Source organism: Leucoraja erinacea, chromosome 31, assembly GCF_028641065.1.
Source record: "Leucoraja erinacea ecotype New England chromosome 31, Leri_hhj_1, whole genome shotgun sequence".
NCBI classification, from domain to species: Eukaryota; Metazoa; Chordata; class Chondrichthyes; order Rajiformes; family Rajidae; genus Leucoraja; species Leucoraja erinaceus.
In genome coordinates, this window is record NC_073407.1 from 2,492,126 (window position 1) to 2,506,910 (window position 14,785).

General features: G+C 44.0%; 1 protein-coding gene across 2 annotated transcripts in view; it reads left to right on the forward strand.

Moving 5' to 3' along the window:
* The first annotated feature begins 3,487 nt into the window (after positions 1 to 3,487).
* LOC129711830 (disabled homolog 2-interacting protein-like) overlaps positions 3,488 to 14,785 on the forward strand; it is a 625,376-nt gene continuing 614,078 nt past the window's right edge. For both annotated transcript variants that reach the window (XM_055659772.1, XM_055659773.1), the window contains exon 1: positions 3,488 to 3,783. In XM_055659772.1, coding sequence (XP_055515747.1) covers positions 3,708 to 3,783 — 76 coding nt within the window. In that variant the 5' untranslated portion in view covers positions 3,488 to 3,707. The remainder of the gene's footprint in view (positions 3,784 to 14,785) is intronic.

The following is a 14,785-nucleotide window of genomic DNA, read 5'->3' on the forward strand; positions in this document are numbered from 1 at the left end:
CATAAAACTTTGTATAAAGGGATCTTAAGAAGCGCTTTTTAATGTAAAAATAAACAACCTACCTTCCGTTGTCCCCTGTATAAGATCCGGTCCGTTGTCGGCGGTCGCGGGTTTAGAGGTTAATTTTGAACTTACTATAATAATTAAATAAACCCGTAAAATGTAAGAATAGCTCCAGCGAGTGAAACTTCAAGCGATTTTTCATCAGCACCTGAGGTAGGCTGAATAAACTCGATTTGAACAGCCTAGGGAAAATCGCGTTTTAAACCCGCCCCCCTCTAAACGGCGCCATAATCACACACATGGGCTTGGACAGATCTGCAGCGACGCTTAAGGTAGGTTTTGCAACACACCTAAGTGATGATAATCACAATGGGCTCTCAAGCTGCCGAGTGCCACACCCTATGCCCCCACCCCCCCTGGGTTATAGACCACCCGCCCCATCACCCCTGGTTATTCACAACCTCCGTCCACTCCCCCCCACAGGTTGTTCACACCCCCCGCCCCCTCCCCCCCAGGTAATAGACAATAGACAATAGGTACAGGAGTAGGTCATTCGGCCAATTGAGCCAGCACCCTTATTCAATGTGATCATGGCTGATCATCCCCAATCAGTACCCCATTCCTGCCTTCTCCCCATATCCCTTGACTCCGCTATCTTTAAGAGCCCTATCTAGCTCTCTCTTGAAAGTATTCAGAGAACCAGCCTCCGCCGCCCTCTGAGGCAGAGAATTCCACAGACTCACAATTCTCTGTGTGAAAGGGGAGTTATTCACACCCCCGCCCCCTTAAAACACCAGCTGCCAGAGATGTCACGATGACCCCCCCACCCCCACTCCCAACGGTACAGTGAAACAGAATATTCCACCACCTTCCAGTGACGTCAGGGGGAGGGCCACATTTCAAAAACAGCTTCATCAGCTCCCCAACGCACATCGTTGGGGGAGCAGACCCAACGAGTCTGCACTTGGTCTAGTATACCTATAAAAGTCTCGTATGTATTTATACGTGCTTGAGTGTCCGTATGTGTTTCTCTACAATCATCAAAACGCTATGCCCTAGAATTTACATTTTTACAGACTATTACTCACATTAACCCAGTCGACGCAATAAACAGGTTCCATTCACATTTCATGCTATATTTCAAAAGTTATTAATCATTAAAGTTTTAAAAGAAGCCAAAAGGGCCACAGATTCATCAAGCAGCTTCTAATGATCGGAACAAAATTTATTGCAACGCAGCACAGGAAAACAGCGAGTGAGCTGGTGAAAAATTGTAGTGCTATCACGTACTGTTTTTGCGCAAATAGAGAAACCGCGCAAACCGGAAAAGCACAAGATCAGAATTTTAGTTATGTACTAGACCAAGTGCAGACCCGTTGGGTCTGCTCCCCCAATGGTGTGATCCCCCAACCCAATATTCCACCATGCACCCGTCTCCTCCAATGGAACTGAAGCCGTTCTCAAAAGTAAGATTCCAGCACTGCCCTGCCTCTTTAAAAAAAATCCCTGCCTGCTGCAGCAGTGAAAAGTTCAGTGTTCCTGTCTTGCAACATTGTTTCGAAGTGTGTTGGAAGCTGAGGAAGGAGCAGCCGTCAACGAATCGAAAGGCAGGAAGGGATCCGTACTGCAGGCGGACTGATTTGAGATTTTATATAGATAGATAGATAGATAGATAGATAGATAGATAGATAGATAGATAGATAGATAGATAGATAGATAGATAGATAGATAGATAGATAGATAGATAGATAGATAGATAGATTGATAGATAGATAGATAGATAGATAGATAGAGAGAGAGATAGATAGATAGATAGATAGATTGATTCAAGGTCATTCTCTAACTTCACATCCCTGACAACAGCTCAGAAACCATAGAGACTTCATTGCACATAGTTCTGAAATTTGCTCTGAGCAAGAGAAGGACCAAAATTGCAGAGGCATCCCCTCTCTCCCCCCCTCTCTCTCCCCCCCCCCCTCCCAACACCCCCCCCCCCCCCCCCCACCCCTCCCCCCCCCCCCCCACCCCCCCCCCCACCCCCCCCCCCCCCCCCCCCCCCCCCCCCCCCCCCCCCCCCCCCCCCCCACCACCCCCCACCCCCGCGTTGCATTGGAGGACAAGTTGCGTTGGGGGAACGGGTGAGTGCTGGAATATTGCATTAGGGGAGGGGATTTTTAGAATATTACTTGGTCTAGTAATACTCTAAAACTTCCCAAAAAACTGTACATGCTGGATGGGGATAAAGATTTGTCAGATTAAAATATTAAAATATATGAATCCAAGATGGGTATATAGAGTTTAGATGCAGATATGTTAATATATATTGTAGCACCCACAACATTGTTTGTGTAGTCAGCCTTGATTTACATACTGCAGCTGTTATGGTAGCACAGGCCAGAGGACGTTTTTGGATGATTTCTGCTGCTATTGTTCCCCAGTGTTTTCCTTTCAGTATTCTGATTATAAACTAGTGTCTGAATTTCATATATTCTATACTGTGAGAAAAATGCAGAGTCATTGCATTTCCTGTTTTTTGTTTGTGGTATGCACATCTATTCTCCACCATGTTTCACTCTGTCTCATTTATTTTGCAATACGAACTGTGCAGTGGAAACTGTGCTCTTGTTTGGTCCCTTGGCGCTCCCTGGTAACTGTGTTGATGAAAAGGACTTGTTTGGGGAATTGGATAAAACAACTATTGCAAAATTTTGGGTGGAAATTAGCATGTGCATTGAGCAAATTTAACATTTCCCTTGTGTAGGCAAGAACTGCAGATGTTAGTTTACACCAAAGATATACACAAAATGCTGGAGTAACTCAGCAGGACAGGCAGCATCTCTGGAGAGAAAGAATGATTGATGTTTAGGGTCGAGTCTGGGTCTGAAGAAGGGTCTTGACATGAAACGTCATTCATTCATTCCTTCCCTCCAGGGATGCTGCCTGTCCTGCTGAGTTACTCCAGCGATTTTGTGCTTACCATTTCCCATGAAAGATTGTGATTAATAAAGTAGCTCTCTTTGTTTGAAATCTTGAGGTTAAATTTGAGGTAATGAAGTCAAGGCTGATTTGTCATTCAGATATGGTGTGTTAGAAAAAACCCTCAACATGTTGCAATCTGCAGGTGTTCCTGGGAACATTAGAACCACATACAGTCCATCACATGCAGTCCAACCTGGGAATCAAGAGCCTTGGACAGAGCGCTAATTGGCTGCACAGCCTCTCCCTCAACGGCCCGGCCCACTCATCTGCATTCCTGATTGGTGGTTGTCTCTGCCAACCATTCCAAGCCTGGTTACCAACTGGGCAAGAGGTCCGTCGATCAAACCCGGGTCCGCCGGTGACTGGGCAGGTCCTCCGTCACTCGAGCCGCCGCCGCCTATCGCGCTGGGCGAAGGCGGGACGAGGGCGGGACGAGGGCGGGACGAGGGCGGGACGGGGCGGGACGAGGGCGCGGCGAGGGCGGGACGGGGCGGGGACGGCGCCAGGTGATTTAATTCGAATTGAATAAAGGGCGCTGTCTCCGGCCGCGTGAGGAGACGTCAATGCAAGTTGAGGGGTTTGGAAGAGAGGATAACAACAATAATAAAGACGTGGAGAGCGGTTTGTTGTGAGGACGAGGTGTGCGGGCGGCTGAGGTGAATGTGAGGTGAGGACGGGACCGTTACCGGCTCGAGCGGACCCGGACCCGCCGCTCCTCTTCCTCAATGGACGCCGCCATCGAGCTGCACTCCCTGCTCCACTTCGCTGCCAGTCTGCACCACGGCTGGATCCGAGTGTACGGTGAGTCCGGCTGTCAGCGGCGGCCGTCGCCCTCGGAAACTTTGAGCAGGTGTAGGCGCGGGGAGAGAGCCCGCCCTCTACACGAGAGGACAGCCCCAGCGTGGTGGGCATCACAGCTGTGTTACCCCCCCCGACCCCCAGCTTCCTTCCCGACCCCCACAGCCCCGACCCCCACAGCCCCGACACAACCCCGCTGAGTTACTCCAGGTCTAACCCCGACCCCTCTCCCCTTCCCCGCTCTCACTCCATCTCATCCGCCCTAACTCTCTCTCAAGCAATTATATTTGTTTGGAACTGGATTTCATTTTGGTTAAGAAGTAAATTACACTTCATAATATTTACACTTGTGACTATTGGTTTATGTTTCCGAGGGTGGGTGTGTCCGACTCGAGGTTCAAGCACGTGTTTTGTGTGTGTGTGTGTGTGTGTGTGTGTGCAGGGCACGCCCGAGTGTACATCGGCCTGTGGGTGCCTAGAGGTTGTATGCGCCACGAAGTCGTGACTGCTAGGGTCGGGGTGAATGTTATACTGGGTTGTCGATACGTCCAAAAGGCAAAGGTCAATGCATTGGGTGGAGTTGAAAGGAATGGTATCTCTACACTGCAAGGACAATGCAGGAGAGAAGACAACAGAGTAAAAGGGGAAAACGCCTGGAGTTGAAGGTAGTTTGATTACTCGTGGATTAAAGTGGATTTGCTTGGTGAAAATGTAATAGTGGGTACTGTGTGAGGAATATGTCCCGTTTACTACTAGAGTGTGACATGAACTTTTAAGTGCAGATGCTTAAATTGCAGAAAGCATGAGGTGATGGTAAGGCAGACATAGATAGAATGAGATGTCAAGAGAGATCGACTTTTGACTAGTACAGGTGTCAGGTTTTGGTGAGAAGGCAGGAGAATAGGGATAGGGAGGGAGAGATAGATTGGTCTCAATTGAACGGGTGAGTAGACTTGATGGACTGAATGGCCTAATTCTACTCCTATCACTCCTGATATCAGGATCTGAATATCTCTGGCAAGTCTCGCACTTATTGCATATTTGTAATTGTCCTTAGTCAGCTGCCTTGCACTGGTGATGTATTTCTGGTGAATATACATCCCTGAGTAGTGATTTCTGGGGTGTGGATCTGGTGGCAATATTTTTCCAAATTGAATAGTATGTCACTTGGGGTACCTGCAGGTGGTGGCAATCCCATTTTGTCACAAGAACCTTCATAACAAGAGGAGTTGAGTATAGGAGCAAAGAGTTCCTTCTGCAGTTGTACAGGGCCCTAGTGAGACCACACCTGGAGTATTGTGTGTAGTTTTGGTCCCCTAATTTGAGGAATTTGCTATTGAGGGAGTGCAGCGTAGGTTTACAAGGTTAATTCCTTAATAAAGCACTTTCATATTGGATTGAAGAAAAGTTCATTAAAAAGTCTGGGGACTATCATCTTTCATATTACAGTAGAGATTTTTTCCGTTCAGTTTTATTTTTCCATGTTATCATACTTGGTCAAAAGTGGTCATAAGCATTATTTTGATTTGCTTGTGGAATATTAGTTTTTGTATTTGCTCCCATGGTTGAGCTCTGGTCATGGTGAGATTGAAATTGAGCATCAAAGAGCAAATTAATGGCAAATTCACTTGGTAATACTGCTGATGCACCTTGGATCACTTTGCTGAAGAAAGACCAGACTAATCTTAAACTTGATTTTGCCTGCCTCTTTTCATGAGAAGCAAAAAAATGTTTTTGTTAGAATGTCATGATTTTTTGTCCAGTTAACCAAGCTTTCCATTGATAGAACAACCCACTGGAGGCATAGTAATAATTGGTCTGTATAGAGAGATGACCCCGTTGTTGTGTGGAATTGTGTTCCTAGGTAAAGGATGTTGTGATTTTTTTTTTTTTGTAACACATCTGAGCACGGATCTAGAAACACTAGTTGAAAAAAGCCTTTCTACATTTCAATTTTGGGTGGTGAATTATGAACGTGCGTGGTGGTGGAAAAAGGGCCACGACATGAACGTTCTTTCCTTGACCCTTTAAACATAGAAACATAGAAATTAGGTGCAGGAGTAGGCCATTCGGCCCTTCGAGCCTGCACCGCCATTTAATATGATCATGGCTGATCATCCAACTCAGTATCCCGTACCTGCCTTTTCTCCATACCCTCTGATCCCCTTGGCCACAAGGGCCACATCTAACTCCCTCTTAAATATAGCCAATGAACTGGCCTCAACTACCCTCTGTGGCAGAGAGTTCCAGAGATTCACCACTCTCTGTGTGAAAAAAGTTCTCCTCATCTCGGTTTTAAAGGATTTCCCCCTTATCCTTAAGCTGTGACCCCTTGTCCTGGACTTCCCCAACATCGGAAACAATCTTCCTGCATCTAGCCTGTCCAACCCCTTAAGAATTTTGTAAGTTTCTATAAGATCCCCTCTCAATCTCCTAAACTCTAGAGAGTATAAACCAAGTCTATCCAGTCTTTCTTCATAAGACAGTCCTGACATCCCAGGAATCAGTCTGGTGAACCTTCTCTGCACTCCCTCTATGGAAATAATGTCCTTCCTCAGATTTGGAGACCAAAACTGCACGTACTGCGGTAAAGCAGAATTCCATTTTGTACGAACTAGTGCAGAAGCTTTTAATGTAATAGGATGTCCAAGGCATTTCAAAGAAGTAATGTCCTGCAAAAGTTGACACCATGGTTCATAATTGGATATTCTGAGGAAAGAGACTTGAGGAGGAACACCAGTGGTTGTGATTAAAATTTTCAGTTAGGTACTGAAAGAAAACTGGCGTAATTGAAGATTGGAGATGGGGAAGGAAGATGGTGCATTCATAAATGGGGAATTTTTCAGTTAAATAGATTGTGTTAACAATTATTTTGGGCGCAAGTGATGAACTAAAATGTCTTGGGACCAAGCAAGTGGATCTTTGAATGAATTCCATTTTAGAAGATAGATTTGGTAACGTTTATTCACTGAAACAGGCTGGGAACATGTGGATGGATTCGAGAGATGAAATTGTTCTTGTCATAGTCCATTAAACCACTGGGCATTAGTATAATGATGTCAAACAATATGCACAATTTGGTTTAAAAACATTGTGCAACTCTGTCAATTACTAGGGCTAAACCGCTCTGTTCTATCTTTGGGATAAACTGGTTCAACAAGGGATTGTGGTTCAGTAATGCAAATAACCTTGCCTTGTACTTGTAACAACACAGAAGTAACCAGTTTCATCAACACTGTAATTTGGAGTAATCTCATTCTCTTTCCCTAAACTCCTGCAACTTGTTATCTTCCTCGTGCCCGTTAATTCCCATTTGATTCACTTTGGCATTTACTAACACAGAGGTACAACTTGCATTGCCAATTAATTTCCCACCATGTCATGGGAGGCAACCAGAATGTCCAGAAGAACTTACTTGATCACTGAGAGAACATACAATACAATAGAATTTGATTACAGGAGGGAAATTGATCTGCCAACAGTCATAATACACAAGATCCACAAAATTAAAGTGATGAGTGGAAAGGATTAGGATGGCCAAAGGTTTTTTTTTGGGGGTGGGGGGGGCAGGGAAAGGCGGAGGAATTGTACAGTTTGAGATGTTTAATAAACCTGTTAGCATCTAGATTTCGTCCTGCTGTCCAGCACACAGCAGTGAAGAAAATGGCACTGGCTACCACCGATTGGTAGAACATCTGCAGCATCTTGCTGCAGACGTGTAAACTCTGCACCCTAGGTGAGGATTGAAACTGGGTCCCTAGAGCTACGGGATGGAAGCTAACCTGCCGAATGTTATATGGAGGCTGATTGTTGCTGGTGGATGTAGGTTCACTTTGGTTGTCTGTGTGGTCATAGGTGCACGTCCTAATGGGTTGTTGGTTGTAGGTAGCTTGACGTCGACTAGGTGATAGGTTGTCACAGACATTGTCGTAGGGGGTGGTCCAGTTGCTACTTTTATGGCGACCTGCTACGACTGACAGTCGCTGAAAAAGAAAATCGCCTAAGTGGGACAGGCTCTTTACTTAATACCTGAACAGCTTCCTGTTGCAATAGTTAAATTATGATTATTACATTGTTTATTGCTACATTTAAATTAAGCTGCACAACATGGGCATTAAATGTAAATTTTAATACTCTCATCCAGGGAATGAATATTTTTAATTTAAATATTGTAATTATGGAATGTAGTTTGAAATGTATTCTAGTGATCACTTATCTTTCTGAAGAAGGGCTTTGACCCGAAACATCGCCAATTTCCTTCGCTCCATAGATGCTGCCTCCCCCGCTGACTTTCTCCAGCATTTTTGTCTACCTTTGATTTTCCAGCATCTGCAGTTCCTTCTTAAAATTATTTGTAAGGGTGCGCTTTGAAAACCTTTACGATGGGAATCTTTTTCTGACTCGATAACAGATGCTAAAGCTATTATTTTGAAGTGAGTGTGATTTATATATCTTTGTCAGATAATGAAATAGAATTCTTTATAATATAGGTATTTCCATTATTCTGAAAAAAGCTCGTTGCTTGTGTGGCAGCAGATCAACCACAATGTTTCAACCTGCTTCTCTGATATAAGTTTGTGACAAAATTTTTAGAAGACGTTAAATAATTCGAGTGGAATATAGAATATCATTGTTTAAACAAATTTGGTATTTATAAAGCTTACCAATGAACTGATTATTGAAGGTTATAATATTAATCCATAAGTAATAACAATGGTATGTAATCTGCAGATTCTTGCAGAATATGACCATGACTAATGATGCTCATCAAGCTTGTGTCAATGATGGGAGTAATATTTGGAATGTTCCATGTACTTTTTTTTGCTGGACAAAGATGGAGGAGCAAATTGAGAGCATTGTGCTGCAAGTGCCACAAAATAAATGCTGGCTATTTGTTTTATGCTGATTCTTGCACAGTGCTAGAGCAACTAAGAGATGCTGCATTATTACAAGAGCCTGCTGATGCAGGTGACATATTTGTAGCAGCAAGGGAAATTAGCCAAAATGTTGTTTGGGTGCACATCTCAAAAAGGAAAACAAAGCAGGAGAATTTTTGTGAACAATGTGGAAAACCCAGAATGCATTTTATGAACTTGCGCCATTGTAGTAGAATTGCATATTCTTCAAAGCCAAATTTAATGTTCAAAAGACAGTTTTTGTCTTGAAATATACAGTTCATGTACTTATTGCTGGAGTTGTTAAAAATACAATGAAAACAAATTGATTGTATATGCTTTCTTGTATTTGTACTGCTGGAGGATATGAGACCGGTGGCGGTGTGGAATGAGCTCCCAGTGGAAGTGGTGGAGGCAGGTTCATTGGTATCATTTAAAAATAAATTGGATAGGCATATGGATGAGAAGGGAATGGAGGGTTATGGTACGAGTGCAGGCAGGTGGGACTAAGGGGAAAAAAATTTGTTCGGCATGGACTTGTAGGGCCGAGATGGCCTGTTTCCGTGCTGTAATTGTTATATGTTGTATGGTTATATGATGGCCATCCCATAAGATGTGCCATGTTCTTCATTGTATTTGCTAATTGGCTATGAAATTTTGGACTTTTGGAAGGATTTAATGCTCAAATGTTCAATAACATTTCAAGTTGGGATTAACGAAGCCTATGCAACCATAGGCTGAGACTAGTGTGAGTAGTAACCAGGCTTTAATCATTTTCACTACTTTAACTTTTGTCTTAAAATTTTGATGAACAAACTTGCTTTATATTAACTCTCTGGGAATGTTGTACGGTTATACATTTGGGACACTCTGTTCCTGTAATTGTGCATGCTGGAATAGGTGTGTAATAAGTTCTTGATGCATTGCTTTAGCTAAAACTTTTTAAAATCTGTTTATTCCAAGGTCACCTAATGCTTTATCTCAGCAAATTTCATGATTTATACACATTTTAGCATGCAAATATGCAGCAGATCAGTACATTTTCAGGTATTTTTAGTCCCATCAAAGCACGTTTGACATTGACCAACTGGCGTCCGACTCAATCACGCGCTTTGTTTCAGGCCAGTTAGGCAGGGAGCACACAACTGAGAGGACTTCACTGATGCCTGTTTTACTGGAGATTCCGATGACGATTCTTTGTTCTGTGGAATACATGCCGTGGAAACTTGCAGCAGGATAATTGAATTTAGTGAGAAAAGCATTAAGAAGTCTGAAGAATGTGCAGCTAAGTGGATAGAAGAGGAACAAAGCCTTGAAAGGAATGTCCCTGCTGAGGTGCCGCAGTCAAACTTTGTGAATCAACTGGAACTGAAAGGTAAGATCTAAAGTCTGAATTTATGACAATTAATCTGTATGGACTTTAATTTAATTGCACCCTTTTATAATGTGAAAAAATGAGATTTGGAGGCTGTTCCTTTGTTCACTCATTCATGAAGTTGAGGGCCTAAACTATGTGTATCCATAACAAAGTAAATTAAACATTTTCTCTAATGCCAGCTTGTTGAAGTCTAAGTTTTCTTTACCATCTATTCTCGGAGCTGCCTGCGATAACTTACACGGGAAAAAGTGCGGGGCCTATGTACTTAACATAGTGAAGCCACGGTCTCAATTAAGAAGCGGCTGATTCGCGAATGCGGAGCCGCGGATCATCTCTGCGGACATAGTGCTGTCCGTAGCGGCCGTTTCCAGGCCCCGACCACGGGAGGAAGAACAGGAATATTGATTGCGCTTTATAGGCTTCCATTGGAGTGAGAAATGGCTGGTGTTTATGTAGAAATGAATTGATGTATGTGAACTTGAACTAATTTATCTATGGTAGTAACAGTGTTATTCTCATTAACATTAAGAAGAGGTTGAAATTTTATGAATTTATGTCCATGCAGACTTAATGACAATGAGATTTTTTTTTGTAGCCTCTGCCTGACCCTCCACTTGAACTTGAACTAACTTATCAATGGACTTATCAAAATACTTGGAATCTGATGAAGAATATTCAGTTGAAGATCAGACTTAATGTAAACAAATAAATTGGAGAAATAAATGATTAAAGTTTTATTTGAATGGCTATCGTTTCACTGTTTATTTGGTCAAATTATTTAAACAATGAGTGAATTACTTATGATAATGGCGTGCTGGTGAATGACAGTGCAACAGTCCACCCATCCACACACACATCCATCCGTACGCACACTTCCTTGCATAAACACACGTACACCCCCATACACACACACATCCATCTGCACACAGACATACATGTACACATCCATCCACACGTACATCCATCGACACATACATACACTTACATCCACAGATACACGTTTGACAGGTATACACTCACTCACTCACTCACTCTCTACATATACTTAAACAATGCAACACTTAGGGTTATTTTAGGTTAAACGTAATAGCCCTCATTTGCAAAGGCGCCAGTGGCAGGCGGCCTGGGGGGGGGGTCTAACATAAATATAGGCTCATTGTAGCTTAAAATGAATACTCATCGAGTAAACATCAGAACATTCGATTCTTGGTCAGGATGTGACATTTGCATCAGAAATAAGACGGGTTTCTTGCAGGTCTGTCACCCAGCCTGGCCCTGCCCCCAGTCCCACTATGGCCGTTACCCCCATTCTCCCCACCATGGCAGTCAGTGGGGTTCAGTAAACGGGGGAACCCAGAGGATCTGTCCTGACCCTTTAATTAGGCAGGTGCATGAGCCCTTAAAACCTGGGACCTCTGCTGCAGTCTCATTACATTTCCTATTACAGCAACTGGAAGATGCCTTGCAGGACTGTCCCCCAACCTGGAACTGCCCCAGTCCCACTATCGCGATGACCTCCCCACTCTGCACATTGGGTTCAGTAAAGGGATAAACCCACAAGAACTGCCATCACCCATTAATTAGGCTGGACCTCTGCGACAGTGCCATTAAAACATTATATTAATCATATTATTTTTATATAATATAATTACACTTGATTATATTTGATTACAGTCATATTTACATGTCATATATAGGTATAATAATATAGTTTAAATGGGCTGCAACACGGAAATAGGCTGCCCATGGTGTAATATTGGCATTGGCCTCTAGATGCGCTTACTTTCCTGATCTCATTTTCTAATTAGTTTAATTAATGTGCAACTTTTGGCACTGATGAGTTATGACATCCTTCTAAATTATATTTCATCTAAACCTGTGGAAAATTTAATGTAGTTCCATGACGTAGGTCACGAAAATCGATTTCTAGACACATTTTTGATGCTTGGCCCACAGCCTAAAAGGTGATAGAGATTGACTTCAGGAAGCTAAACATTGACAGTGCTGAAGTAGAGATGGTTGAAAACTTCAAATTCCTAGGACTCAACATCACCAATAACTTCTCCCGGATCGCCCATATTGAAGCAGTGACCAAGAAAGCACACCAACACCTCTACTCCCGTGGAAGGCTTAGGAAGTTTAGCATGTCCCCTACAACTCTCCACAATTTCCGCAAATTTGGGAACAGCTCCATCGAAGACAGCAAGACATTGCAGCAAATTGTGGATGCAGTCCAGACCATCACACAAATCAAACTCCCTTCTATGGACTTCATTTATACCTCGTGCTGCCTCGGCAAGGCCTGCAGCATAATCAAGAACAAGCTGTACCCTGGCCACTCCCTTGTCTCTCCTCTCCCATCAGGCAAAATGTATAGAAGTGTGAAAGCACACACCACCACATTCAGGGACAGTTTCTTCCCAGCTGTTATCAGTCAACTGAAACATCCCACCACAACCAGAGAGCTGTGCTGAACTAGTATCTACCTCTTTGGTGACCCTCGGACTATTCTTGAATGGACTTTGCTGGCTTTACCTTGCACTAAATGTTATTCCCTTAATTATCTATATACTGTAAATGGCTCCATTGTAATTATGTATTGTCTTTCTGCCAGCTGGTTAGCATGCAACAAAAGCTTTTCATTGTACCTCGTACACATGACAAGAAACTGAAACTGAACTCTCATTTTTGTTTCAATATTCTTATCCAGTGTTCTTTATTGTAGACCAACGGTTACCAGTACGCATCAGTTCACAGGCGATGACATTGCGTGAAATATTGTCATTAGGTCTAAATATTGTTAGGGGTTTACTTTGTGTTATGATGGAGGTAGCCCAAATAATAGAGTTGCAGTTTGCTCCATGGCAAACTCCAGAAGATTGATTTATTTCACTTGCTAATCTTATTGTTCAAATATTGTAGGAAACAATCCACAGCTTGATTGTAGTGGGACTTAAAAAAAAAAAATTGAGTGAACCACCATCACCACATTTTGAGACTTATATGGGGGGGGTCATTCTTGACTAATCTTCTGGAATTTTTTGAGGATGTAACTAGGAAACTGGACAAGGGAGAACCAGTGGATGTAGTGTACCTGGACTTTCAGCAAGCCTTTGATACGGTCTCACATAGGGGATTGGTGGACAAAATTAGAGCACATGGTATTGGGGGTAGGGTACTGACATGGACATAAAATTGGTTGGCAGACGGGAAACAACGAGTAGGGAGTAACGGGTCCCTTTCAGAATGGCAGGCTGTGACTAGTGGGGTACCGCAAGGCTCAGTGCTGGGACTGCAGCTATTTACAATATACATTAATGATTTAGATGAAGGTATTAAATGTAATGTTAGTGAATTTGCAGATGACACAAAGCTGGGTGGCAGTGTGAATTGTGAAGGATGCTATGATGATGCAAGGTGACTTCGACAGGTTGGGTGAGTGGTCAGATGCAGTTTAATGTGGATAAATGTAAGGTTATCCACTTTGGTGGCAAGAACAGGAAGGCAGATTATTATTTGAATGGTGTCGAGTTAGGAAAAAGGGGAAGTACAATGGGATCTAGGGGTCCTTGTTCATCAGTTCATTGTGTGCAGTTTTGGTCTTAATTTGAGGAAAGACATTCTTGCTATTGAGGGAGTGCAGCTTAGGTTCACAAGGTTGATTCCCAGGATGGTGGGACTGCCATATGATGAAAGAATAGAGCTACTGGGCTTGTATAGACTGGAATTTAGAAGGATGAGAGGGATCTTATTGAAACATAAGATTATTAAGGGTTTGGACACTAAAGACAGGAAAAGTGTTCCCAATGTTGGGGAGTCCAGAACCAGGGGTCACAGTTTAAGAATAAGGGGTAGGTCATTTATAATGGTTATGAGAAAAATCTTTTTCACCCGGTAAGTTGTGAATCTGTGGAATTCTCTGCCTCAAGGCAGTGGAGGCTGATTCTCTGAATGCTTTCAAGAGTTATAGCGCTCTTAAAGATAGAGTCAAGGGATATACTGAGGATGTAACTAGGATAATGTATACTGAATCCATTAATGGAGCCACTCTGCTGCTGGATTCGAAGTTGCCCCTGCCTTCCCTCTGGAAGCATCGTCCCCATCATATGCCGAGTTACCAGAGCCCTGGTTAAACGCGGGGGCCGCTCACGGTTAAGTCTGCGAAAGCGGCTCCATCAGAGACTGTGAGGCTTCGCATCCTCGGCGCTTCAGACTCAAGCCAAAGATCGGCTGCGATTGAGGGAAGGGAGGGAGGAAGGGGGGAGAAAGTGGGGAAGAATGGGGAGGGGTAGGGGAAGAGAGTGGGGAAGGAGGGGGAGAGGGGTAGGGGGGAGAGAGAGGTGGAGAGGGGTGCAGAGGGGGAGAGGGTGGGGAGAGAGGGGGGGTGGGAGAGGAGTAGGGTGACGGGGAGAGGAGGGGTGGGAGGGAGGGGGGGAGGGGAGAAAAGGGGGGAGAGAGAGGGGAGAAAGGGGGAAGAATGGAGAGGGAGGGGGAGGGGGGAGAGTGGGGAGGGAGAGAGGAGTGGAGTGGAGAGAGAGAGAGGGGGGGAGAGATGGGAGAGGGGGGGGGGGAGAGGAAGGGGTGAGATGAAAGGGAGAGGGAGCGGATGGGGAGAGGGAGTGCGGAGAATTTGAGGGGTGGGGGTCCACGTCGTCAGAGGTGAGGGCTGGTTCTCGAACGCAATAATCTGCTCACTGTGCCGGGGAGAGAGAGAGCGAGAAACAGGGCCGCC